Source organism: Xyrauchen texanus, chromosome 29 (assembly GCF_025860055.1).
Source record: "Xyrauchen texanus isolate HMW12.3.18 chromosome 29, RBS_HiC_50CHRs, whole genome shotgun sequence".
Taxonomy (NCBI): Eukaryota; Metazoa; Chordata; class Actinopteri; order Cypriniformes; family Catostomidae; genus Xyrauchen; species Xyrauchen texanus.
The window spans coordinates 1,284,835-1,311,358 of NC_068304.1; the positions used below are offsets into that span (position 1 = coordinate 1,284,835).

The 26,524-nt window shown below is 42.2% G+C and overlaps 1 protein-coding gene across 1 annotated transcript in view; it reads right to left on the reverse strand.

Moving 5' to 3' along the window:
• The window catches only part of reln (reelin), a 244,660-nt gene that overhangs the window by 116,575 nt on the left and 101,561 nt on the right, over positions 1 to 26,524 (reverse strand). The window contains exons 4-11 of the mRNA XM_052097389.1: positions 21,732 to 21,802; positions 9,228 to 9,260; positions 9,018 to 9,096; positions 8,748 to 8,844; positions 8,581 to 8,632; positions 8,350 to 8,446; positions 7,905 to 8,145; positions 6,947 to 7,092 (exon numbers count right to left, since the gene is read on the reverse strand). Coding sequence (XP_051953349.1) covers positions 6,947 to 7,092; positions 7,905 to 8,145; positions 8,350 to 8,446; positions 8,581 to 8,632; positions 8,748 to 8,844; positions 9,018 to 9,096; positions 9,228 to 9,260; positions 21,732 to 21,802 — 816 coding nt within the window. The remainder of the gene's footprint in view (positions 1 to 6,946; positions 7,093 to 7,904; positions 8,146 to 8,349; positions 8,447 to 8,580; positions 8,633 to 8,747; positions 8,845 to 9,017; positions 9,097 to 9,227; positions 9,261 to 21,731; positions 21,803 to 26,524) is intronic.

A 26,524-nucleotide genomic window follows, 5' to 3' on the forward strand; every position in this document is an offset into this window, starting at 1 on the left:
TAAAGCTGCTAAAGCCAGAAGGATGGAAAAATCTAAAATTGTGTCCCACGCAATGTACAACTCCTGTAAGGCTTTTACCTTCTTTTATTATTCACTGAATGGCAACAATTGATCCACCTATACTGTAAGTTACTTGACCACTAGGCACAAAGGAGGGAAGAGATTATATTGAGAGCAGAAATTTATCAAATTTGATCAATCAAAAACTAGGTGACTATGATTTTGACAAGTAGGATGTGTTCCTAGAACATTCAAACATAATCCTCAATCTATCACAGATTCTAACCTTAAACAACCCAAAAATCAGAGGGACCATAAAATCTGATTTGTAAATATGAATGCTGTCCAAGGACCAACAAAGTGAATTGTAATCTATAAGCACGTCTTAATTCCCTCCCTACCCATGATTTCAGTGATCTCATAGACCCACCGGCATAGCATGCATGAAAATCAACCTTTCCAGGGGTTTCAAAGGTTTTATGACCATCTGACTGTATTCAGTTCCAAACTGCAAAGCTTGAGCAATTGATGAGTCTACATGGTTTAGTCATGACAACTCTCAGAATATGTTTAAAGTACAGTTAAAATGGATATGACAAGTAAGTATGTTTGGTCTTTGCGGACTATATCAGCTTTCTATAGAGCAAGTACAAAGTCTTGCAACTGCTAAACACACAAACATGCTGTGTCAAGAATATAAGACATGCTGCTGCAGTATTACATACATAAGGTATACTAAATCAAGCATGCAAGACATGTTTCTGCTGCACAATTAGAAATACATACAATCCCCATGAAGCAGATCTAGTCATGTGGCAGTGGGGAGGAAGACTGTTTCAGAGCGGAACTCTTGTAGTGCACAGCAGTTAAACCATCTTCACTGCAACAAACTGAAGCAATTTAAATGCTTGCACCATACAAGCTGATTGGCTAAAATATTACATGTTCTAAAGAACCATCACGTTGTGCCATGAAGATTTTTTAATGACTGAAATGAAAAAGTGCCAAATATTTGCATGTGCTGCATGTGATGGTTTAGCTAACAATTCACTAAAATTATGCAGATCAGGCAATGGCGCAAACACGCCCACAAAATCGCCACCATATGCGCAGTTACAATCTTACAGGCCAATTCATAGTGCCATAAAGGGCCGGATGCAGCAGACTACCTGTCACATCCACACCGGACTCCCACTCTCACTCCACACTCCGCTCTCTCTCCCAGGACTATTAATCACCCACACCTGATCCCAATTCATCTCACCTCACCGCTATAAATACTCACCCCTGCCACTTCATCCTTGTCTAGTCTCCGCAAGGAAATCAAAGACTCACCTGCTCATCTGACTTTCCATGTGAAGCTAAACTCTCACCCTTGAATCCCATGGCCACGATCTTCCAAAGCACCTTTCATCATCTTTCAACTTCCAGCATTGATTATCCATCTGTGTTCTCCCTGTGAACACCAACTCCGTGATTACCAAGCTAAGTTTACAACTCCTCGCATTACTGCCTGCTACCAAATCTGTGTTTTCAAAAAAGCTCCCGCATCTGGGTTTAATCAGTCATCTGTGTCTGTGTATATCGACTCATTGGTGAATCAACTGAGGTAAACATTGCTCACCGCTATAGCCAATAACATCCCGGTAACATCTCAACACGAACCTTCTCAGGATCACCGACTGTAGCGGGTTCCTTTTGCAATGTTCCTTGTCCATGGAGATGTAGCCAGGTAGATTCATCACAGAACGATCAAAGGTTGCATATCTGATATTACTACTCTCTGGACGAGCTCTGCAGTTGGCAACCACATTATGGAATCAAAATGGCCATGTGATCCAGACCTACAGTGCATTTGTTGCACAATTTAAGGAGGTTTTCGGATGCCCTATCAGGTTCATGAACAGCTGTCCAAGGCAGACGACAAGTCTCCGATTACGGCCTCCAGTTTCGGACCCTGGTGGCTGCCAGTGGGTGGAATGAACCAGCTCTCCTCACCACCTATCGTCAGGGACTGGAACTGGCTCTCTGACTTCAGCTCTCCGCTTACGATGACAATATGGGGCTGAACATTTTATCCAACTCTCCATCCGTGAGGCTATTTGGATATATAGCCTTGTTGAGGGTACCACCGTGACCCATTCTCCACCCAGTCCAGTACCTTCTGTCCGTCACACTGGGCCTTCGGAGGAACCCATGCAGGTAGATTCTTCTCTTCTGAATGACAACGCCGCATTCAAGTCCACCTCTGCCTTTACTGTGGTGCCGCAGGCCATCACATCGCTGAATGCCCAATCCGCCCTCCTAGACTCGTGGTGAGTTCAGCCACCACCACTCTTACCATCTACTCACCCTTGAGCACCACAGTGACCTCTGAAACCTTCTCCTTCACAGTCTCCACCCTCCTCAACTCCAGTGTGGCAGCCAATTTCATCTCACGGGCACTCTGCAGGCAGCTCCACCTCCATTTAACCAGTTTCCCCAATGCGTACCCAATCCACTCCATCATAGGCCAACCCTTGGGGAAGGGATTTGTTACTCATCAGACAGCTCTCATTTACCTGCGCGTGGGTGCAACCCACCTCGCCCTGGTATTGGATTGTGCGACTTCCGACATCATCCTCGGCCATCCCTGGCTGGTTCAGCATTCCCCTGTGTTATCTTGGATGTCAGGTGAGGTGCTGTCCTGGAGTCCAAACTGCTTTCACGAGTGTCTTATCCTCAGTTGAGGAACACAGTTCCATCCAAGGGCCCAACTCCTGCCCAAGTCTTGGCAACCTCCTTAGAGAGTCCCCTACACAACTGCCAGATTTGCATTCTCCAGGCGAACTCCGAGCTCCAGGATGTCTTCAAACCTCAGCTAGCCTCTCAACTCCCTCCTCACTGACCTTGGGACTGTGCCATCGACCTGCTTCCCAGTGTCCCACTGCTCAGGGGAAGAGTCTACCCCCTGTCACTACCCGAGCAGAAGGCAATAGAGGAGTATGTTGAAAAAGCCCTGTCCCAAGGGTATATACATCCATCAACCTCCCATGCCGCTTCCAGCTTCTTCTTCGTGGCCAAGAAGGACAGAGGACTATGACCCTGCACAGATTACTGTGCCCTCATCAGTGTCACCATCAAATATTGCTATCCCCTTCTCTTGGTTCCGGCCACCCTGGAATTGCTTAGAGGAGCAAATGTGTTCACTAAACTGGACCTGCGCAGTGCTTACAACCTTATCAGGATACGGAAGTGGGATGAGTGGAAGACTGCCTTCGTCAAGCCTAGAGGGCATTATGAATACCGGGTGATGCCGTATGGCCTGGCCAACACCTCCTCCGTATTCCAAAGTTTCATGAATGAGATGTTCAGGGAATTTCTCCAACACTTTGTGAACACATACATAGACAACATTCTCATCTTCTGCCGAAACCTCCCTAAACATATCCGTTATGTAACGCAGGTTTTACAGAAGCGAACACCGTTTGCTCCTCAAATCAGAGAAGTGCCCTTTCCATCAAACTTCTGTCCAAATCCTGGGTTACAACATCGGCCCAGAGGGAGTGGAGATAGACCAAGGGAAGGTTCAGGCAGACCAGTCTTGGCCACCTCCGACCACGATTAAGGAACTACAATGCTTCCTCGGATTCACTAACTTCTACCACCAGTTAATCCGGAATTACAGCACAATTGCCGCACCCCTTACTTCACTCCTCCGTTCTAAGCCAAGCACCTGTCCTGGTCTACGTCCGCCTTTTGCTGGTCCCCATGAAAGCCCTTTCCACTGCTCTGGAGACCGCGGATGCCCTGTTCCATCACATTTTCTGGAACTTCGGCTTACTGGAGGACATCGTTTCGGATCGCGGTCCCAAATTCACATCTAGAATGTGGAAGGCCTTCTTTTCCCTCCTAGGTGTTTCAGTAAGCTTCTCTTCTGGATATCACCCCCAGACCAATGGAAAAACTTAATTAAATATTTAGGATATTGGATGCTTCCTTTGAACCTACTGCCACCACAACCAGCGTGGCTGGAACCAGGACCTCCCCTGGGGAGCTCCAAAGAGCTGTCAGACGCCATAAAGATCAGGTGGCCATTCGACGCTCCACTCCACCACCATATCAACCAGGACAGAAGGTCTGGCTGTCCACGCAGGACATCAAACTCTGACTACCCTGCAAAAAGCTAAGTCCCTGATACATAGGTCCCTTCACTATTTCACACCAGATAAACCCAGTCACATACCAACTCCAACTCCCCACACATTACCGTATCTCACTCCACACACCGCTCTCTCTCCCGGACTATTAATCACCTACATCTGATCCCAATTAATCTCAAAACACCTCACTGCAATAATTACTCACCCCCACCACTTCATCCTTGTCTAGTCTCTGCAAGGAAAACATAGACTAACCTGCTCATCTGACTTTCCACGTGAAGCTAAACACTCACCCTTGAATCCCGTGTTCACTATCTTCCAAAGCACCATCATCGTCCTTCAATATCCAGCATTGACGATCCATCTGTGTTCTCACTGTGAACACCAACTCCGTGATTACCAAGCTAAGTGCACAACTCTTTGCTTTACTGCCTGCTACCAAATCTGTGTTTGTATCAATAAAGCTCCTGCATCTGGGTTTAACCAATCATCTGTGTCTGTGTATATCTGACACCCTCTGCTGGGACTCCAGAGCATCGCCCCACTACTGAGATCCATACACCTGAATCATCTCTGTAACATGCAGAAAGTGCGCTTGACAACACTGCACTGCACATCTGGATATATGCCAGGTTATAATGCTCTTCTCCATTTTGATGAATACTGCTGATATGATTGATAGAAGGTGTATACAAACATCTCGAGATGCAGCTCATTTTCAGCACTGATTGTGTCTGCTTAAACTAGATTGCTGGCATATTTAGCATATTAAACACATGGCTTTGGTTGCATGTATAAATGTGAATTCACATGTTTTGTTTTACATGCACATTCATTTTATATTGCACCATACTGTATACTTTCTTTATCTATGTTAGTATGTGCTGTGCATCTGGTAGAAGAAAAAAAATCTCAAGTATCTCAAATGAAGCAAGCTAATTTTGGCATGTTGCTTGTAATGTTACTGTCTAATTTTTCTAAAGAGTAGCTTTCAGCTTAGTTTAACTAATTTGTGAAATCTTTTACTTTTCTCGGGTGCAAAAAAAAAAAAAAAAAAAATATATATATATATATATATATATATATATATATATATATATATCTTTGTAAACAGAATCTTCATCTATAAAATAGATATCGAAATTTTTAATTCAGTTGAGTTTTCGCCCATAAAAGCTATTGGGAATTAACATCTTGACATTATTTTTTTATATCATAAAGGACAACTTGACTGTTGATTATTAACTTGAGTTCACTAATGAAGCAAGGGTGGTAACACCAGTGACAAATTCTCTTAAAAGATGAATTTTCCTAGGATGGTGTTAATAGCATCATATATATATATATATGAATACAAATATTTCACATGAATATTAAACAGTGTTACACCAATGCAGTGTTACAGCAGCCACTTCCTCCTTTGAAATTTGACCTTAGATATTCTTCATAACATTTTGTACTGTAGTTTTAACACCAATGACATTATATCAATAGGGAATTTTTTTTTTTTAAGTTATTGAAATTATTATTACTTCTTTTGTTTTGCTTTTTTGCACTTGTGTTAGTCTTTGCACTAATGCTTAACCCAAGAAAACAAAAGGACTAGTGTTTATTCAGGCAATTGACAAATTAAAATATTTTTTGAAAATAATTTTCTAAAAGGAAAAAAAATAAAAATAAAATAAAAATAAATATATATATATGCCCACATTCCCAGATGAATTATGTCTGTAAATGTATTACTCACCTGAATACCACACTTTATTAACAACATTTCTTCATCAAATGCAGTATACTCAGGTTTTGTCTTGTACAGCTGCTATCTCAGTCTCACTAAGTCATCTACTCATAGTTTGCAATTAATGCTTATTCAAAAGTTCCACGTATAAAGTAGAGATATCTACTCTATATACTCCCTTAACCCTTACACTGTTTTCTGGATGCTGCTTCATTGACAGGAACATTTCCTAAAACTTTGTACATCAGGTTTAATTCTATGAGGACATTTTTCACCCCAAAATTCTTGACAACAGCAAAACTTTGGCACATGCAATAAATTATCTTTAACAACACTGGTCACTCTAAGGCAGTGTTGCTTTTGTCACCAAAATTACTGACACAAATGTTAATTGACAAAGGATTTTTTGATTTCGTCAATGAAGATGACATGAAAAATACACATGACGATAATGAAAGGACTTTAATTAAAACATACTGTTGACAAAATAATACTGCAATAAATTAATAATGTAATAACATTTATTTATTTGTTTATTTATTTTTAAGAAAGAAAACCTAAAAAGTACAAATTCAAATAACCTATTCATAGTATGCACTGAACACCAGTACAATGAACTTTACTAACGAGTTAAATACCTCACTCAAACACATCCAATATACAGTAAGTGAAATTCATCAGCAATATCACAACATACATGTCCTACAACTTAAACAGCCCATAAACAGTCAAACTAGGTTATGTGCTAGTCAGAATGCTTAACTTGAATTGTGAATATGCATTTTGTCTTAAAAACACAACACTTGTATCTAAACATGAGGAATTCACAAAAAAGTAACATTAAAAAGTAGCTAATACTTCAGTATATTTATTATTTGCTGTTATTTCAGGAGCTCAGGGTTTCAGAACTAGTCTTCTCATGTTGTTTAATCTGACATACAGTATTAAACATATTGATCTTTTATATTTTGAATTAAAAAAGATTTTGAATCCATGTTTAAATAATTGTAAATATCGTATACCTTTTTCCAAAATGAAATGAACTGCTCGCCATGATGTTGCTTACCCACTAGGTGGACTCTCAAAGTCTTCCTCCCAGTAACTACGTCCTTCTTCACGGTGGAGGTCTACATCTCGTGTGGAGGCAAAACTGTGCTCAAATCCCTCTCCGCCATGAAAGTACAAGGAGTTGCCCTCTGATTGACAAGCATGCTGTTGAATGAATCAAAAACAAGTGTTTCTAAAGTGTTACCAGTGTTTCTGACAATATTGCATTCTCTCCATGCTGCATGAATAAAGTGCAGCAGGTCAGGGAATTCATTCTGATGTCCTCACTGATGTTACATACAATGGTTAAGTGAACAGTCTGATAATGTGTAGCAGGGTTGTTAAATGTCTCAATCAAAGCTTTGACCTTGCGTTTTGCACATATGCTTTGACATGTTGAGCATGTGCTCTGACCTTGACATATAGGCGACACTCGTTATAATTACATTTATAAGCCCTGGCTGTATAGATGAAAATTCAGGGACATCACACCACAGGCAACCACGATTTTGAGCTGCAGCTTTCAGTGGTGGATATGAGCAGTGCTGCAGTTTTAATCTAATAATGCATGTTTATCTTAATACAATTTATTATAAAGGGATTTACTGTGAAGACATATACAGAGGTTCAATTATAAACAGTTTTAACCTGTTTCAATACTCTTTACATGCTAACCGCAATTCTAAAGCCGCGACATATACAAATGAAAACTACCATTTGACATGCATTATGCATCTTTGCTGCTTAATTTAATTATCCACATACAGTAAATAACATTTGGCTTAATGATTTTTTTTTTTTTTTTTGACAAACAGCACTTTTGGGGCACTTTCAGCTCAATTTAAAAGAAACGGCCACTGAAAGCAGTTATTTTCTTGGGTGCCAAGAGAACCTGGAAGTGCTGCAGCTTAGAGTGTTCGTTTGTAAACTGTAACTTCATCTATAAAATGCTGTATCACAGTGTTTGATCATGTGACCTTTACTGTAGCTCCTGGGAAGAAGAGCCAGTTGGCCGTATCTAGAGGGTCGAGGTTGTCCTCCAGCAGAGGGGGCCGGTTAGCTGTGTTCACCACCAGTATGTTATCAAGCCCCCAGCAGGACTCATAACCATCGGGGCCCACAGGTGACTCTTGACTCCAGCGCAGATGCACCGCATCCCCTTTACAGCCCGGAGGCAAAGGCAAGAGATGCACCACTGTGCTGCTGTTAGTGGGAGCCCTGGAAAACCAGACCAACTACATCATCACATATACAAGCAAAACAATTTTGTTATGAAATAAAAATAACAGCAATCAAGCAAATTCAAATGAAGATGACTTTAAGGAATTAATGATGAATTGACATGAAAAACTGAATTGAATCTTCACAATGCACATTATCAGTGGGCTGGTAAAACAATAAGAATTCAGCAAGTTAACGAACCTGATCTTTTCCAGGGTGATCCAGTCATCAGAGCTGTTCACACCGCAGGAGATGATTATACTGGGATCTGAATAACTGAACCGACAGGAACCAGATCCTGAACAAGGAAAAGAAGCACACAAATGCACCTCACGCGAGCAATATGAGCAACATTCCTATTTTAAAGGCACAACTTGATGGAGTTCATCAGCTTATAGGACAATTATATGCATCTGTTCATGTGTTACTCACCCAAAGCAAACTGCAACACTGAGGCTGTGGTCGTGTTGAGAGCCACTGTAGTCTAAAAGAGATGGAGGACAAATCTGTCATTAAGTCATCTGTAAATAGAAATTCAACTGTAGTTTCTCCAAGACATATTTTTTTCCAGTTGCACCCAGTTTATAAAAGATAATGACCATTTCTCTCTGTCCAAAGGGCTCACAAAATGTCACTGCTTTCCCATGCATCAATGCACCGCACTGCTCGCCCACCTCACAGTTACTACAGTCTGACCTGTGAGACAGTGACACAGTTCCCAAATATAAACAGGAGAGTAACTTTCAGTATGGCTTTTATTATGTTATGTTTTAGATTCTATTAGCATATTAGACTTCCTATAGTAGAATGGTGGCACCCAAGAAGTTTAACACACATAGAAAAACAAATGAATATATTGAAGAACCCACCAGATATTGATATTAAGCTCTTCTTGCGTGTTATATTCAAAATCCTCACGAAGAACAGCATGGTCACCATGAACCACAGCTTCACCCAGCAGAAAAAGACAATGCAGTGATCAGAGAAACAGGAAATTAATTCAACAGGTACTTTGGTGAGTAAAATCACTATGTCTGGGCGCTGGCAGAGAATTGGCAAGAGTTGATGGTTTTACTCACCTAGACTTGGACGCAAAGGAGACTCTGTAGGTGCTACAACAGAGAGGATGGAAAAATAAGATCACATAGAAAGTTGCATTGGCATGTTATAATACTGACTATATGCTCTTGAAAAAAATAACTTATTATCTACATTAGAACTTTTTATCTACATTTCTAAATATTTGCACAGGATTTTCCAGTTCTGTCAATGTAATATTAATGCCAACTGTATGTATAATGAGTACAGTATGACTTCATACCTGCATTAAAAAAAAAAAATCATAATAATTAGGGTATCAATAGGGTAATAATTAGGGTATGTCATTTTGTGTTCATGGCCATATTGTGTATTACATACATTTAATTAGGTGTATGTTTTTTTTTTTTATTTGTTGTTGATGTTGAGTCATGTGACATGAATTACCATGTGACTTGTAATTTGTTACAATATAATATGTTAGACATGTTACTATTTAGAATCCAGTTTCTGAGAACTTTCTGGGTGCGTGTGCAGGCTATTTACTGTATGTATTTTTGTCTGATTAAAAACCTTACACCAAAATAGTAGCTTCATTAACATAGTTATACAAGGCAGAATAATTGGACATTTTCAGAGAGTATATACATTTTTTATTTTCAAAATTTCCTTGCAAATGCAGTGAACAATGGACATTTAAACAGCTTTTACCTTAATCAATTTCCATTCACATCATCACTCAAGAAACCCACTCTCACCACTAAGCCATGCAGGACTACCTCCATGCTAGTGGGGAGGGCTTATCAAGCGGCAGGTCAGGCTGGTGCTGCACTGCACACCATGGCCGTGTTACAGGCGTACCAGGCTGACCTACTGAAAGAATACGGTTATCTCCAGATTCCAGGAGGCGAAAAGCCACGAGGAAGCCTTCGGGGAGTTTTTTCCTCGCCGCACTCAGGGTGGCGGGGCTGTCGGCCACCAAGTCCCGCCCCGACTCTGCTAGGCAGAGCGTGACGAGTCGTGCTCCCCCTCGTAAAGACTGGGGACAGGGGGTGGTTCCTCTCGGGATGGGGCGTGTGTACCATCCAATTCGGCCCTCCCGATACCCTCACGAAACAACTTCACTCCTGCCGCCTTTGGTGTTTCGGGTGACAGAGGATTCCAACAAATAGTTGGTTGTACCGTTGCTTCCTGCCTTTATCCAGGACATGGAACACTCGATGTCCCCTCTACAGGAAGTGTCGAAATTGATACCCATCTCAGAGAATCTGGCAGCGTGGAAACTTCTGCCAGGCATTTCTATGTGGGTTCTGAACACAGTAGAAAGAGGCTACAGAATTAAATTCGCTCGCCGCCCTCCACGTTTCAACGGCATGGTTCCCACTACCGTGAAACCAGAGCAGACACGTCTGATGTGGAAAGAGCTGCAAAATCTCTTGGTGAAAGGGGCCATGAACGTGTTCCCCTTCCAGAGAAAGAGTCAGGCTAATACAGCAGATACTTCCTGGTCCCCAAGAAGGGGGGAGGTTTGCGTCCGATTTTAGATCTTTGAGGCTTGAACCGCTCAGTCAGGGTGTTCAAGTTCAAGATGCTAACTGTCAAGACGGTCCTGTCTCAGATCCAACATTACAATTGGCTGATCACGATCGATCTCACAGGAAGTTCCTGAGGTTCGCTTTCGGGGACGAAGCCTTCCAGTATCGGGTTCTTCCCTTCGGCCTAGCCCTATCACCCCACTCATTCACGAAATGCATGGATGCAGCACTGGCTCCTTCTAGACTCCGGGGCATCGGCATTCTGAATTACATAGACGACTGGCTGATCTTAGTGCAGCTCCAAGAACTGGCAGTTCACCACAGGGATATTGTCTTAGCTCATCTGGTTTCTCCGGGTCTGAGACTCAATGTCAAAGAGCGTTCTCTCTCCCACCTGGGGAATCACCTATCTGGGGGTTAAATGGAATGCGATCATGATGCGGGCACAGTTGTCTCCCGCTTGTATCACGTCTGTTCAGAACACCCTGAGCAAACTCAGGCTAGGTCAAGGTTGCACTGTTCACCAGTATCAACAAATACTAGGTCTCATGGTGTCTGCATCCATGGTGATCCCTTTGGGCCTGCTCCATATGAGACCATTTCAGCTGTGGCTAAAAGCCAGGGAATTTCATCCAAGGGCCAGTCCCCTAGAGCTAATAAGGTTTACGCGCCGCATGCTTCGTTCCCTTGCTATGTGGTTCAGACCCCGGTTTCTTACCTTGGGTCCCACTCTAGGTGCGTCTTGTCGTCGCAGGCTGCTAACGACAGACGCCTCCCAGACGAGCTGGGTAGCGGCCTTAAGTGGTCGTACAGCTCAAGGGGATGGGAGGGTCGTCAGCTCGGTTGTCACAGTAACTGTCACGAGTTGATGGCAGTATTTCTGGCCCTGAAATACTTCCTCCAGAGGCTACCATGTCTTGGTGCGGGTGAGCAATACAGCGGTAGTCTCTTACATAAACCATCAAGGAGGTCCACGTTCACGTCAGCTAAATTTCTGGCACTTCGGATTCTCCTTGGGGCCCAGGGCAAGCCCCTGTCACTCAGGGCAGTTTATATCCCTGGATGCCCGTATGTGGGAGCAGATTTACTGTCCAGACAGAAAATAACGATGGGTGAGTGGAAACTCCACCCCTAGGTAGTGGAACAAATCTGGGTGAGATTTTACAGGGTAGAAGAGGACCTCTTCGCCTCTATGAACAGCGCAATGTCTCCTCTACTTCTCCCTGAGTCACCCAGCCCTCCTGGGTCTGGACGTGATGGCGCATACATGGCCCTGAATGCGTCTGTATGCGTTTTTCCCTGGTTTCTCTGCTCCCGGAAGTCTTGGCCAAGGTTCACCAGCAAAGGTCTTGCCTCTTACTGATAGCGCCGCGCTGAACAGGGTGTGGTTCTTGGAGCTAATATCTCTCCTCGACGGCTCGCCTTGGGCGATTCCGGACAGGAGGGACCTCCTGTCTCAGGTGCAGGGGACGATATTTCATCCCCGGCCCGAATTGTGGAAACTTCATGTTTGGCCCCTGAAGGGTACCCACTGAGGGACACAGGGCTGTCACCTGAGGTTATCGAGACCATTCTTAGTGCTAGGGCTCCCTCTACCAGAAGAATCTACACCAATAAATGGGGTGTCTTCGAAAAGTGGTGCTGTTCACATGGTGCCGATCCAGTTAACTGCCAAATTGTTTCAGTTCTGCACTTTCTGCAGGAAAAACTGTCAGCAGGCATATGCCCCGCTATCCTCGGGGTTTATGTGGCCGCCATTTCGGCTCGCCACGCCTTGATGGACGGGGTGCCTTTGGGGAGTCCTGTTAGGACCAGAACTCCTTCAAGGGACTTAGCAATAGTCCTGGAGGGTCTGGTTGAGACCCCCTTTGAACCTCTAGAGTCAGCGTCTGACAGACTTCTGACTCTCAAGATTGTCTTTCTTATGGCGATTACCTCTCTTAAGAGGATTGGGGATCTACAGGCTCTGTCTGTTTTGCCGGCCTGTTTAGAATTTGCCCCAGGTATGGCCAAAGCTATTCTGCATCCTCATCCTGAATACCTTCCTAAGGTGCCTTTTTCGACACTACATCCTGTCACTCTGGAAGCCTTCTGCATCCGCCGTTTTTAACGCCGGAGCAGGAAAGTCTTCATGGACCCTGCTCAGTCCATGCCCTTCAGACTTATGTCCACCGCACTAGCCAGTGGCGTAAGTAAGGGCAATTATTTGTCTGCTATGGGGGCCGCAACAGGGGGGCGGCCGCTACCAAGCAGACTATGTCACATTGGGTGAGGGATGCTATTGCCCTGGCCTATGAGGCGCGCGGTCAAGCTTCGCCAGTAGGTGTCAGGGCTCACTCCACCAGAGGGGTCGCCTCCTCTAAAGCCTTGGCTAGAGGGGTCCCTCTGCAGCAGGTTTGTGATGCGGCAGGCTGGTCCTCTCCGCACACATTCATCAGATTTTATAGTTTGGATGTTCATGCTACTCCGGGCTCTTACGTCCTTGAGTCGACATCTCAAGCTCATGCCTGAACAAGTTTGTGACACGGCAGGCTGGTCCTCTCCACACACATTCATCAGTTTTTATGACAGGCTCATGCCTGAACAAGTTCATGATGCGGCAGGCTGGTCCTCTCCGCACACGTTCATCGACCTTTATGGGTTAGATGTTTTTGCTACTACGAACTCTTACGTCCTTGAGTCGACATCTCAAGCTCATGTCTGAGACTTCTCAAGTTCTCGTGAGCACACTTCACAACCGTAGGGGTCCAGACGGCCCCAGTGCGGTGGCGTGGGTATTGTGTTCCCAAAAGCACTTAGCAAAGTGCAACATCATAGTGAAGCTTTTTGTAAAGGGAACGTCTCGGGTTACATGTGTAGTGAACCCTTGTTCCCTGAAAAAAGCGGAACGAGATGCTGCGCTTCTTTGCCGCACTAGGACGTCCCAGAACTGCTCTTCAGAAAAAGATATCTGACGACACGCTGGTAATGCGTCTATTTATAGCCTGGCCACAGGTGCATCTAATGATCTCACCAGCCGAGGCTATAAATTCCGATCATTGTTCATTGACGTATTACACACATATTCACAGCTGGTCACAATGCAGGATTGTTCCCAAAAGCGCTTAGCAAAGCGCAGCATCTCGTTCCGCTTTTTTCAGGGAACAAGGGTTACACATATAACCCGAGATGTTTCCCTTGTCATGTGATTTCATGTTCCCTCCATGTTCATGTGTCTTGCTCTCATTGGTTCCTTTATTTATTAGTCTTGTCTTGTTATTGGTTCATGTTTAATAGTCTTGTTATCTTGTTTATAGTTCTGTCTGTTCATTGGTTGTCTTGTTACCCATGTCATGTATTTAAGCCCTCATGTTTACCATTGTCCTTGTCTAGTATTGATGTATATGAATGCAACTTTGTTCTTTTGTTTATGTCAAGTCAAGTTCAAGTTTATGTTTAGTTCACGTTTATAGTTAGGGTTTTTGGATTTCACGTTTTGTTTAAATAAATTGCACTTCTTCCGTCATCGTCTTCGTCCTTGCCATTGCCAGCTACATTGTTACAGAATACTAGACCAACCATTATGGACCCAGCAGTTCGGCTCCTGCATCTTCGTCAGGGGAATCAACCCCTGGAGGATTATGTTGAAGACTTTGTTGCCCTAGCCAGTCAGCTGGCTTTTAATGAGCTTGCCCACAAGGACATTTTTTGGTTCGGATTGAGTGAGCCCATCTCTCCCTTGATGCCTGGAAGTCGCAGCCACCTCAACCCGGCCCAATATATTGGCCTCGCCCTGCAGATCATTGGTTCCACATTCACTGTGGGGGAGGCAGATACTGAGCCAGAGTTCCTTGACATAGTCGCCGCCGAGCCAGAGTTCCTCGTCATGGCCACCGCCGAGCCAGACTTCCTTGTCATGGCCGCCAAGCCAGCATCCCACGTCATTACCAACGAGCCAATGTCCATGTCTGCCACAGCCAACGAGCCAACTTTGCCAGCCTCGACTGTCCCAGAGCCTGCACCGCCAACTTCGTCCTCACAGAGGAGGAGGAGGGATTTCATCTCTGAGTCTCAGCCCTTGTTCACGAACACAGAGGTCGCTCCCGAGACTCTGTTCACACCCACAACCATAGAGGTCATTCCAGAGTCTCTGTCTACATCAGAGTCAGCTCCAGGCCATGTCGCAGCCACGTCAGAGTCAGCTCCAGGCCATGTCGCAGCCGCGTCAGAGTCAGCTCCAGGCCATGTCGCAGCCGCGTCAGAGTCAGCTCCAGGCCATGTCGCAGCCACGCCAGAGCCAGCTCCAGGCCATGTCGCCGCCACGCCAGAGCCAGCTCCAGGCCATGTCGCCGCCACGCCTCAGCCTGCTCCATGCTATGTCATAGACCATGATAACTATTAGTTTTCTTGGTGCTGGCCAAGATGAGCTATATGTGTTCAGTCACTATGGAGTTCTAATCCAGCCCTGAACAGTGATTATTGGGCACTTCAAATTCCAATAACATTTTACTTAACAAATAAGGGAAATAATGAAGCAAATACATAAATGTTCTCAACAGCACGTGTGTCATTCTGTATATACTGTATATTTATCTGGAGAATATTAATTTATGTATGGGTATGTTTATTAGTTAATCTGGAAATTCATTGCAGTTCATCACCACAGATATTGAAAAGAAACAATACAAGATATGTATTCATTACTGACTTTTAACTCTTTATTTGACATTACAGGCACTCTCTAATCTCAATGAATAGTTCAGCCTGACAGAGTGAAATCCTTCCACAAGATTTACAGCTTTTCCATCTTATCTAAAGCCTCTGACACCTAACTATAATTAATCATATAAAACTTTAGACTCAAACTTTCTCCTCTGATGAAGCCTTCTTCAATATCTTCTCAACTTTACAGACATGTATAGTTAATCTGTTCTTCAACTAAACCATAATCTTCACTCAAAATATTAATCACATAACTATAAAAAAGCATGCTCTCTTTCACTTATTGATATTACTTTAAAAACTATCATGTACAGAAGAAAAAAAACACTGTGAAATTAACTAGTGACAGTGTTTGAGGTTTGTTTAGTGTGCTGCGGATGACATGTAATGGGAGTAGTCCTCTGTAGCATTAAACCACCAAAGACCAGCAGGACACTATCATGTTTGAGTCTACAAAGCAAATTTTACCAACATGATCACTGTTAACAAACTCACAATGTTTACTAACGTGTCAGACTGCATTTCAAGCACACACATACACACACAATCACACATATGCACACACGCACACACACACACACACACACACACACACACAAGCACACACACACAAGCACACACATACACACACAATCACACATATGCACACACGCACACACACACACACACACACAAGCACACACACACAAGCACACACACAAGCACTTTACAGTTGAATAATCTTGCGTGCACACTGACGGCAGAAGATCTTTGTCTCTCGTCTCATTCTCTCTCGTTCATGTCTCAAGCTCTTCCTCTTTCTGTCGTCATGCACTCATTGAGCAGACAGTCGAACTGGTCTCAGGCTTAGTTTAATCCTCCATCACTTCCTTAAGAACTTTATGTGTGCTAATGCAACCGGCTTACACTGACAGTTTAACAACTTCTAAAAGAGCCTCGCCGCAGAACATTCTCAAAGTTCTTTAATGCAAAGACGGACATTCGCATGGAAGTCAGGAATGGATGTTAGTAAGGACCAGTAAAAGCATGCTTTGGGTGTCTGAGGCATGGGTCATTATTTTAAAACAGTCCCATCATTCACATTTAGAGCATCTCTCGTCTAGAGGCCGCAGTATCTGATATCATATATTTTCCTGTGTTCTGATCATCCCCCTCTCCTCTCCTCCATCCATAACCAATCGCCCCTTGTGAGTTATATTCAGCTTTCAATAATCAATCCTCAAGGATGCGGATCCAGCGTGTCCCATAAAGAGCAAATTTATGGAGCTGCTGGAAATTACAGAGTTCTCTGGTTGCCTTCCCTCATCCCAACCTGTCACAGATATCACTCTATGATATACTGGCACCATCTCCACCCCACATACCCCTCCAGTCTCCAGTAAAGTTCTTCTCCAATCTCTCTCCTGTTTAGTATTCCTTTGTGTGTTTTTCTGTTTGTACTCTGCATAAAAAATGCCATTCGTCATTGCATTACTGCTTTTCCTCTGGCGTCTTTCTCTTTTATACAGTTTTAAAAGTTAGTAAAGCAATATCTAATCATCAACCTTTACAACTTTCTATTTTTTTGAGGAGCACAAATAGGTGATGTCGTGCATAAAGTTCACGCTGTTCTTTTCCATACAATGAAAGCATACAGTGACCAAGTGCTGTCAACCTCCAAAAAGGACAAAAAAATTACAAAACATAAGAACTGTGGATTTTTAATTTATTTACTTTAAAAAGTATATTATATACAAAACTATCCTCCCTTCAAGCATGGAGACAGCACCCGAAAGCACTGACCTGAAGGCATGGGCAAGATAAACAGTCTGACTCAGTTTATCAACACATCAGAACATTTGTTTCAGACAGGATGGGATATTTTCCAATTTTGGAAAGGAGGCAGGACATTTCTGGTGTTACTGGGAAATGCTGATCTGGGAACAGTGCAATAAAATTGTAGTAGTAACCATGGTTAATTGTGTGGTAATTATGGTTAAACTTATTTCCATGGTGAAACTAGTTACTGTAGTGAAAACATGGTTAATTTTTGTAAGGGTAAACCAAATAAAAGTCTAATCATTTTCTGTTTAGGCTCACAAATGTAAAAAAAAAAAAAAAAATTATAATAATGATGTCAATATTAAAAATAATATTTTATATTACCCCTTTTGTCCCAAGTAATTGCATAAAAATAAAATAGAAGTATCAATATTGTTATCGGTATCAACGATACTGGACTTGAAATTATTGGTATCAGATCAAAAAGAAAATGGTTGAAAAAAACAGTTCAACAAAATTAACAAAACTGAAATATGAACACTTGTTTTACCTGTAAGTTTGACCCGTGTGGAAGTTGTGTTCGCTACTATAGCAACAGTAGGCTGTCTTTTAGAATCATCATTGGTGAAATACTGTGATGGTGTATGAAAATAACTGTACGGTTGTTTTTGTTTTTAATGAAAAAACTGTATATTGTATACGTCATATACTCTAAAGTTTTATAAAATGTCCGATTGAAAATTGTAGAGCGGAGGAGGGCGGTGCTGGGCTGGAACAACGCACACCCGGTCCCCAATCAGCCTGATGGGGGCATGCAAGTGATAAAGGCGGCCGAGATGATGGTGCGAGAGAGAGAGAATTACAGGCAGCTGCTCTGTGTGTTTATGTTTGTGTGTTTTTCGTTTATTTCTTCATTAAACTATTATTTATATTGTCAAGCCGGTTCTCGCCTCCTTTCCCTTAACCCGCTTTACATTGGTGCCGAAACCCGGGAAGAAGGAGGGATGCCCATCGTGGAGTCCTCGACACTGCCGTCCACCCAGGGGAGTGCCGCTGCCATCCGCCCGATTGCCTGGATGCGGGGAACGGCCGCCGTCTGCGAGCCAGGCTGGAACAAGGCTGGAACAACGCATGCCTGGTCCCTAATCTGCCTGATGGGGGCATGCGAGGGATAAAGGCGGCTGGGCTGATGGTACGACAGAGAGAGAATTACAGGCAGCTGCTCTGTGTGTTTATGTTTGTGTGTTTTTCGTTTATTTCTTCATTAAACTATTATTTATATTGTCAAGCCGGTTCTCGCCTCCTTTCCCTTAACCCGCTTTACATTGGTGCCGAAACCCGGGAAGAAGGAGGGATGCCCATCGTGGAGTCCTCGACACTGCCGTCCACCCAGGGGAGCGCCGCTGCCATCCGCCCGATTGCCTGGATGCGGGGAACGGCCGCCGTCTGCGAGCCAGGCTGGAACAAGGCTGGAACAACGCATGCCTGGTCCCTAATCTGCCTGATGGGGGCATGCGAGGGATAAAGGCGGCTGGGCTGATGGTACGACAGAGAGAGAATTACTGGCAGCTGCTCTGTGTGTTTATGTTTGTGTGTTTTTCATTTATTTCTTCATTAAACTATTATTTATATTGTCAAGCCGGTTCTCGCTTCCTCCTTTCCCATAACCTGCTTTACAAAAATACATTAATTGAGAATAATAAACAAAACAATTCAATTAATGTTTCTGTTTTAAATATTCTGATGGTATATATTCTGTTGTAAGTAACAACCCCCAGGCACTATTTTTGATCTATGAGAATACATGCATGTTTGCTTTGACATGACAATGAGTAAATGATGACAGAATTTTACGTTTTTTTTTTCACAGACATTAATGGAATATAAAAAGTGAATATTGCATTAAACATGTTATGCTGAGTCCTACATTTAGACATAATGGTCTGAAACATTATTGGCCGTGAAATGTCTGTGCTGTGTCGTCTTTTACATTTATAAATCCCCCACCCTCTCTCTCTCAGATCTTCTCTTGAGCTGTATTTTAATCTGCTCATGTCTCATCACTGATGGAGATTCCGTCTCTATTTCTCTGTTCCATGTCTCAGATTGTTGGCCTGCTGGGATATTTATAATTCCTTTAACCTCTGAAAACTTTAAGCTCTTCAAACTTAAGATGTATTTCTTGAAAAAAAATCTGAAAGTGTAATGCTGGAACAGCATTCATGTCTTTGTAATGTGTTCTCACCAGCACACATGATCTAAACTGGTTGAACATTTAAATCAGTTTCATTCCCTATATCAGCGATGGAGAGATGTTTTAGTAAATAGAGTTTTTTATGGTGTCTAATGTTCCCCTGGCCGCCAGCAAACCAAATATTTATGACTTTCAATGTTCTCTTTAACTCATTCCTTCTTCTCATCCCTTCCTTTTTACCTCTCTGTCTCTTTTCCTCACTTTGATACTAGCTATTTACTCTTTCTGTTGCACATATTGCTTAATCAGAGCTCTGAATACCAGAACCGTCAGACACAGGAACAGTTTTTTCCCTCAGGCCATCCATCTAATGAACAATTAAATTGCCCCATTGAGCAATAATTATGTGCAATACACAGTTTAATTTTAATTTTAATTTATATTATCCAACATATCCACTTCTGCCATTACTTACATTGCTCTGTACATAATATACAGTTTTTTGTTCTTTATATAACAGATTGTATTAGATTTGCACTATATGTGTGTATGTGGGTATGTATGAAGGTGAGTGTATGTACGTATATGTATAATTATTTATTTTGTGTTCTTTTCTGTTTTTAATTACCTATGTCTTGCTGCTGTTTTTGGTATTGTTTGTATTGTTGTACACTGGAAGCTTCTGTCACCAAGTCAAATTCCTTGTATATGTAAGCATACTTGGCAATAAAGTTGATTCTGATTCTGATTCTGATCTCTGCTGCTCTGTGGGATGTTGACTGCAACCCCACACTGATTCTTGAGACATGCCCCACAACTCAATCAGCATTAGTTTTGAAAATAGCAATATTTTCACTTTAAAATGTACACAAATGTATAATTTCATTTTATTTTCTCTTTATTTATTGTAATTTCTTGCTTTATCAAGAGATAAAATCAGTTTCTGGCTTTAATGTATTAAAGCAATATTTCCAGTAAAGATATCAATTATAAAAATGCAGGTTTCAGGTCAAGACTTAAAATCAGTGTGGCATGGGGGGGCATGGTCATGTGTCGGTCTGCGGGAGAGGGAGAGTGGTAAGGCACATTACCTGGGTTGTGAGTATTGTAACACCTGTCTCTAATTATAGTGATGGTGGAGGGAGACAAGGCACGCCAGAGGGTTAGTGTGGGAGAGAGAGCGACTGGAAAGATGGGTCCAAACAATGATCGGACGCCTTCCTCGATCTATTCAAGAAAACCACTGAGGTATGGAGTTGCAAGCAGCTATATTAAAATAAGCTATTTTTAAGAATTCTTGTCCAGTACGTGATACTGTTCCAAAACTGCTAGGTACCATCAGGGCATGATGACTATCACATATAACAAGTTTCGTTTTAATAGGCCGAAGCATTGCCAAGGTACAGCCTTGAGACCTGTTAGGCATGCTCGCAATGAAATTCTCTGTTGATTGGCCAATGGTGGCTATGTATCTCAAGATATGTAACTGTGCTCATGGTCAATGATGGAAAGTCTGACAAAGACACTGCATGCAAATTTTGAAGTCAATCAGACCAATGGCTCCATAGCGAGAGCCACTTTCTCATTGTTTCCTGTTATAGCACCACCGATTGGCCATGCCCCGCAACGTTTTCTGTGTGTTCTCAGATTGAGCCCTTATATAAGTGTTTCAAATTTGTAGAAAATATCTAATTCTGTTTAAAAGAACATGCTTAGAGCAATTTTACTGGAGGGGGTTTCGTTCCAATCGAAACTTTTCAAAATGGCAACAGGCCATTAGGTGAACCATTGCAAATGGGATATCGTTGCGCTTGGCAAGCCCTCACGAACATAGCAAGACCAGTCTTTTGAAAATAGACCAACGCCATTAAAAGTAATAAGCTCACAAATTTATATAATTTAATTTTTTGGCCACTAGCTAACCCTTCAGGGCATGGTGCTGATAACATACTAAGTTTTGTAACGATATGCCAATGCATTCATAAAATACAGCATTTTAACAGCAAATTCTAAATGGTCGACGCTAAAATTGGCTGACATGGGAAAATTGGATATTGTTTGACTAAGTATATCGCACTGAATATAAAGAGATCAGGTTTGTGATTTTTGGCCAAAGCATTCAAGAGTTATAAGCCAAAATATATTTAAAAAATAATTACCAGTAGGGGGCACTGTGCCGAAACGCTGCATGTCACCTCAGAGTATGATGGGCATGACACATACCAACTTACCAAAAAACTCTGACAACTCTAATTTTACTCACAAAGCATCTGATCTCTCTAACAACCATCTTTTCCCTGACACTTTATGGCTAGAGTTTTCATCAGTTCTGAGCCAATAGAGATCGTCCTCACCTCCCTGCTCACAGAGCTGCTGAGCCAGAGCGTCCTTGAAGATGATCTGTCCTCGATGTGTCGCCGTGGCCCTGAGGGACAAGAGGACAGAGGGAGGGGGAGAAAGAGAGAAAGAAAGAATATTACAAGCCATCAAAAGGCAGAAGAAGAGTAGAGAGATAGCATGCCCATTACCTAAAAGAAGATTAAGTGCTTCCATTGGGGGTAGATTAAAGTTCTGTAGATAAGGACTGAAATCTGGCTTTTTATTTCAGTGACTGCGATCAGAAGTCAAGAGGTGAGGAGCAGGATAAGGCTTTCTGAGCTATTAGGATGTGGATATGTTAAGCAGCACTTTATTACTCCAGAACATATTTTTATGGTCTTGGTCTTGGAACTTGTCATGAACTCTGGAGCATTTGGACTCGAACAAGTAAGGACTCTGACTTTATCCTGAAAACAGTTGAGTCATATTAAAAAATACACATATGAGTGTTTCGACTTATCTGACAAACATTTATCTGACTGACAAAAATATTAGACCCATTTTATCATTGTTACATTGGCTACCTGTTAAATTCAGTATTAATTTTAAAATTCTGTTAACTACATACAAAGCTTTGAATGGTCTAGCTCTGCAGTACTTAAGTGACCTTCTACCACGCTATATTCCATCACGTTCATTACGATCGCAAAATTCTGGCAAGTTAATAGTTCCTAGAATACCAAAATCCACAAAAGGATGTAGATCCTTTGCATTAACCTCCTTGTGCCTCTCAAGAACCACAAAGTGAGCTAGGATCAGCCTGTCGTCGAGATAGTTGAGAGTGCGGATGCCCAATTTTCTTAATGGGGCAAGGGCTGCCTCTGCATCCCTCATGAAGTCACGAGGTGACAGACTGAAGTGGAGGACCTTGTACTGATATGCCTGGCCCTTGAAAGCAAACCGCAGGGAGGGTCTGTGTCGAGATAAAACCGAGACATGGAAGTATGCGTCCTTCAGGTCTACCGCCGCAAACCAATCTTGATGCTGGGCGCTCGCTAAACGCTTTATGCATTATTAAAATGCTTCAGCATCTTGAACAGGAGTCTGTGCAAAGCCCGGTTCAGAACTTGCAGGTCCAAGATTGGCCACTACCAGTTGCCTTTTTTGGGTATGATGTAGTAGGGGCTATAAAACCCCTTCTTCAACTCAGCTGGAGGAACAGGCTCTATCGGCTCTATCTATTGACTGAATAAGTGGTTGCATTCCAGCTCCTTTTATACCCGTATGTCCAGGGTAGTGGCAAGCAAATTCCACTCGCCTATTCCCATTGGCCTTTTCTCAAAGATCAGAGATGTCTGGGGCTCCTAAGGGAAACCCCTAGAGTCACTTCATCGACACAACGTTGAGTGAGTGACAGAAGGGGAACTAGCCTTATGGGGTAGTAAAGAAAGTGTTTACTACCCCATAAGCAGTGTGTTAGCAGCTGAGGCAGTCAACAATCTGAGTGCTCTCTGTAATGTATTCAGAGGAATCATTCTCCCAACTTGAAGCTTTTCAAGTAATGGAGAATAAATTGTGTGCATCTGCGGACACACAAAAGTTGTGCGAGAGAACTCTCCACTGAGTTGACCCTCGACCTCAGTTGCTACAGATGTGCAAGCAAAACATTTGGTAACGCTTTAGATAACAGCCCACAATTTACAGCGTATGTACATCACATTTACAGCGTACCTTTTTGTTAAAAAATTGTGTACCTATAAATTACTTAAGTGCAGGTATAATGGAACAATATGCAAAGTTTGGTGAATAAAGGGTTAACAACCACGAAAATTATTTTAAAAGTATTTTATAACTAAGGAGTAACTATTCTAATATTATGTGGTATGTATGACCTACTATGCTAAACAACAATCTTACGATTGCGAGCAATTTAGCAAGAACATACTTTTTGCAATAATTCATAGGTATTATAATATATATATATATATAGGCCTAGGTATTTTTTTTTAACCACAGGGTACATATTCTATTCGTACAGGACACATGATGGAGATTACTGAACAACAAAACTTGAAATATAGGGAAATTATTTAAAGGGTTTCTGCTATGATTTTATTTAAAATTTTCAGTGTAGGCTACTTACCTTATGACGGTGTATTGCATACAGTCCATCTCAGCTGAGAGTCACGCCAGCAAACCCCCCCCCTCCTTTTTTATAGCAAAAGAGGATTTAGTTGGGTCATCAATCAAAATTAAAACTAGGCAAGGCAACTAGTGAAAACAAGGCAAGCAAAATTTGAACTATTGCAAAAAAAAATCTGTAGTTTCTGTGTAAATATACCATTGTTCCGTGTTGTTACAGTGTAAGTCCAACTTGTTACCCCTTTTTTCATGTAGTTATAGGTTAAGTGCAACATTTGCAGGCTGTAAATTGAAGTGGTGCTTGTTACCCCTTTATTCCTCAAACTTTGCATATAGTTCCCCTATACCTTATACAAGTACGTACTGTGTAGTTATACTATTAATACAAAAAGGTACGCTGCATATTCGGTGTACTTACACTGTAAATTGCGGGCTGTAATCTAAAGCATTACCAAAAAATTTTTTGTGCATGCCACTCTGAGCTCCTGACTACACTAAAGTTAGCAAGAGAAAATATATCTCTGCCTAGTCTTTGTTAACAGAAATCTGATTAGGGCCCGATTCAGTCAACTAAGGATTTTCCATCATTCTTTGGAATGAAAACATAACAGCTGCAACAGCCCATTAAGAGGTTCTTCACCTCTGAACACAGTGTATGCGTGTACCTGCACTCAATCGTGGAGCACACTACGGCGTTAAAATGAGGCAGCCGCCTCGTGCATTGAAGCACAAGAGTTCTCGGTTTCTGAAAAGTGGGGAGAAAAAGAGGTCTTTTTCTAGTATTTAACTACTGTACATCTCTGGGCAACAGTGTTGAGATGTGTACTCTAATTTTTATGTTTGCAAGAACACATGATTTTAACTCTCTATGGGCAGTGATTGCGGGGAGAAGAGACATGAGCCAAGCTTTCTTCTGGGCCAGGGCAAACAATGGTTTAGGGCTCTGGTTTCCTCTTTTGCCGATCTGATATAATCAGGAGCGCTTCGGCTGGCCCAGGGGTTTTTCAGCACTGTGGTGCAAGCTTGGCCATGATGCTTTGCATCTCGGTCATGAACGGTGTAGTCTCACTACCGGCTCAATGCCGCTTGATGGGGCTGAAGCTGGAGGAGCATAAATTATGAGGCTGTGGCCCTGATGAAAATCATGAGCATAGAGGCTTTTCAGCGGCTGCATCACAAATAAGCAGGAAAAGTTTCATAGCCTATGAATGCTTCTTTGCAGCTTAGAGTTTTTCAAAGAAACATATTCACATCTCCGAACAAGCTGTGACATCAGAGTGTCAGGATTTAGCCCTGAGAGCGGACGTTAGTCTGCACGGTTTGGGTGAGTGTGGAGGCCGTTACTTGCAGCTAATGTAGGTGCAGAAGCAGGGCATAAGTGTGCCACAAATCCTCTCACACCTGCGGGATATGATAAAGGGTGGTAAAGCTCTTCTGCTCCATGTGGTTCAGCACGGGAGAGGCATTCACTTCTGAAATGTGTGTGTGAGCCGAGTAGGGCACATGCTGCATTTTGGAGGGTTCGGCCTATGTTCTCGGTGAGAATGGCACCATACACCAGGCCATGGTAGAGGCGTTCACTCCTGAAAAATGCGTGTGAGCAGAGAACAAATCATCTGAATCAAAAGGATTTGATGACTCACTCGTACACTTAAAACACTTATTTATTGCCACCTTCTTGCACCTCCAGAAATTTTCACTAAACAAAACTAAATTAATCTGAATTAATTTTGGTGAACAGATTTAAAACACACAAGCCACTTGAATAAATCAATATCCCCACTAATAAAAGCTATTTTACAAGCAGATAGAAAAAAAATTGTCCACAATTGTCATAACTGAAATTGATTAAAGGTTTCTTTTTCAAAGACTAGCTTGCACTCAGGCTTTTGTTTTCATGTGTGAAGGAAGTGCTCCACACCAGTATACCCTTTATTGTTGCAGCTAATTCTGCAAAATTGTGCAGTTAATTTGCTATACCTAAATCATTAAAAATAACTTGAAATAGGTGCCTTTAGCTTATTGTTTAAACAATTACCCCATGAACACAAGTTTGTTGACATGTGATTGTCTCGCCTCTGATGAGTTTTTCTCCCCGAAGTAGCAGTAATATTAGCAATGCTAAAGAATAAGTCATTCATGTAGATTCGCGTAATGGAATCACATAAAGGGATAACAAATTTTTGACATGACATTGTTGGATATGGATCAAATATTTTGATTAAATTGTTCAATGGAAGTCCAAAGATTGGAGGTTGTTGATTTGAATGTCTGTTCAAAATAGATAAGGAAAACATCTAGTAGCTTCCCAATGGATTGGGACAAACATGTACCTCAGTAAAGATCTGGATGAATTATTTAATGGGAGGTACAGACAGGGGTAAATATAAGTGAACATGTGCTGAATGAAATGACCTGGTTTTTCAAATCCTGACAACCATAAAACAATCACTGTTTCCTGTTTTGGGTCTGAACCATTCTTAGGTAGTTTTTGTTCTGTCATCAACCTTCCTCTAGTATTTTATTAAACATTTTGTACTGCACTGTGTATTACTAAAAAACACTGTTCCTAATGAAAGCTTGAGGCTGGGTTGTTGATATAATTCAGCCAATGCCCAGTATATTAATAGCAGTTTACATCAACCCTAACAGACCCTGCCTACCCATATGTCCACACACTGAGCAT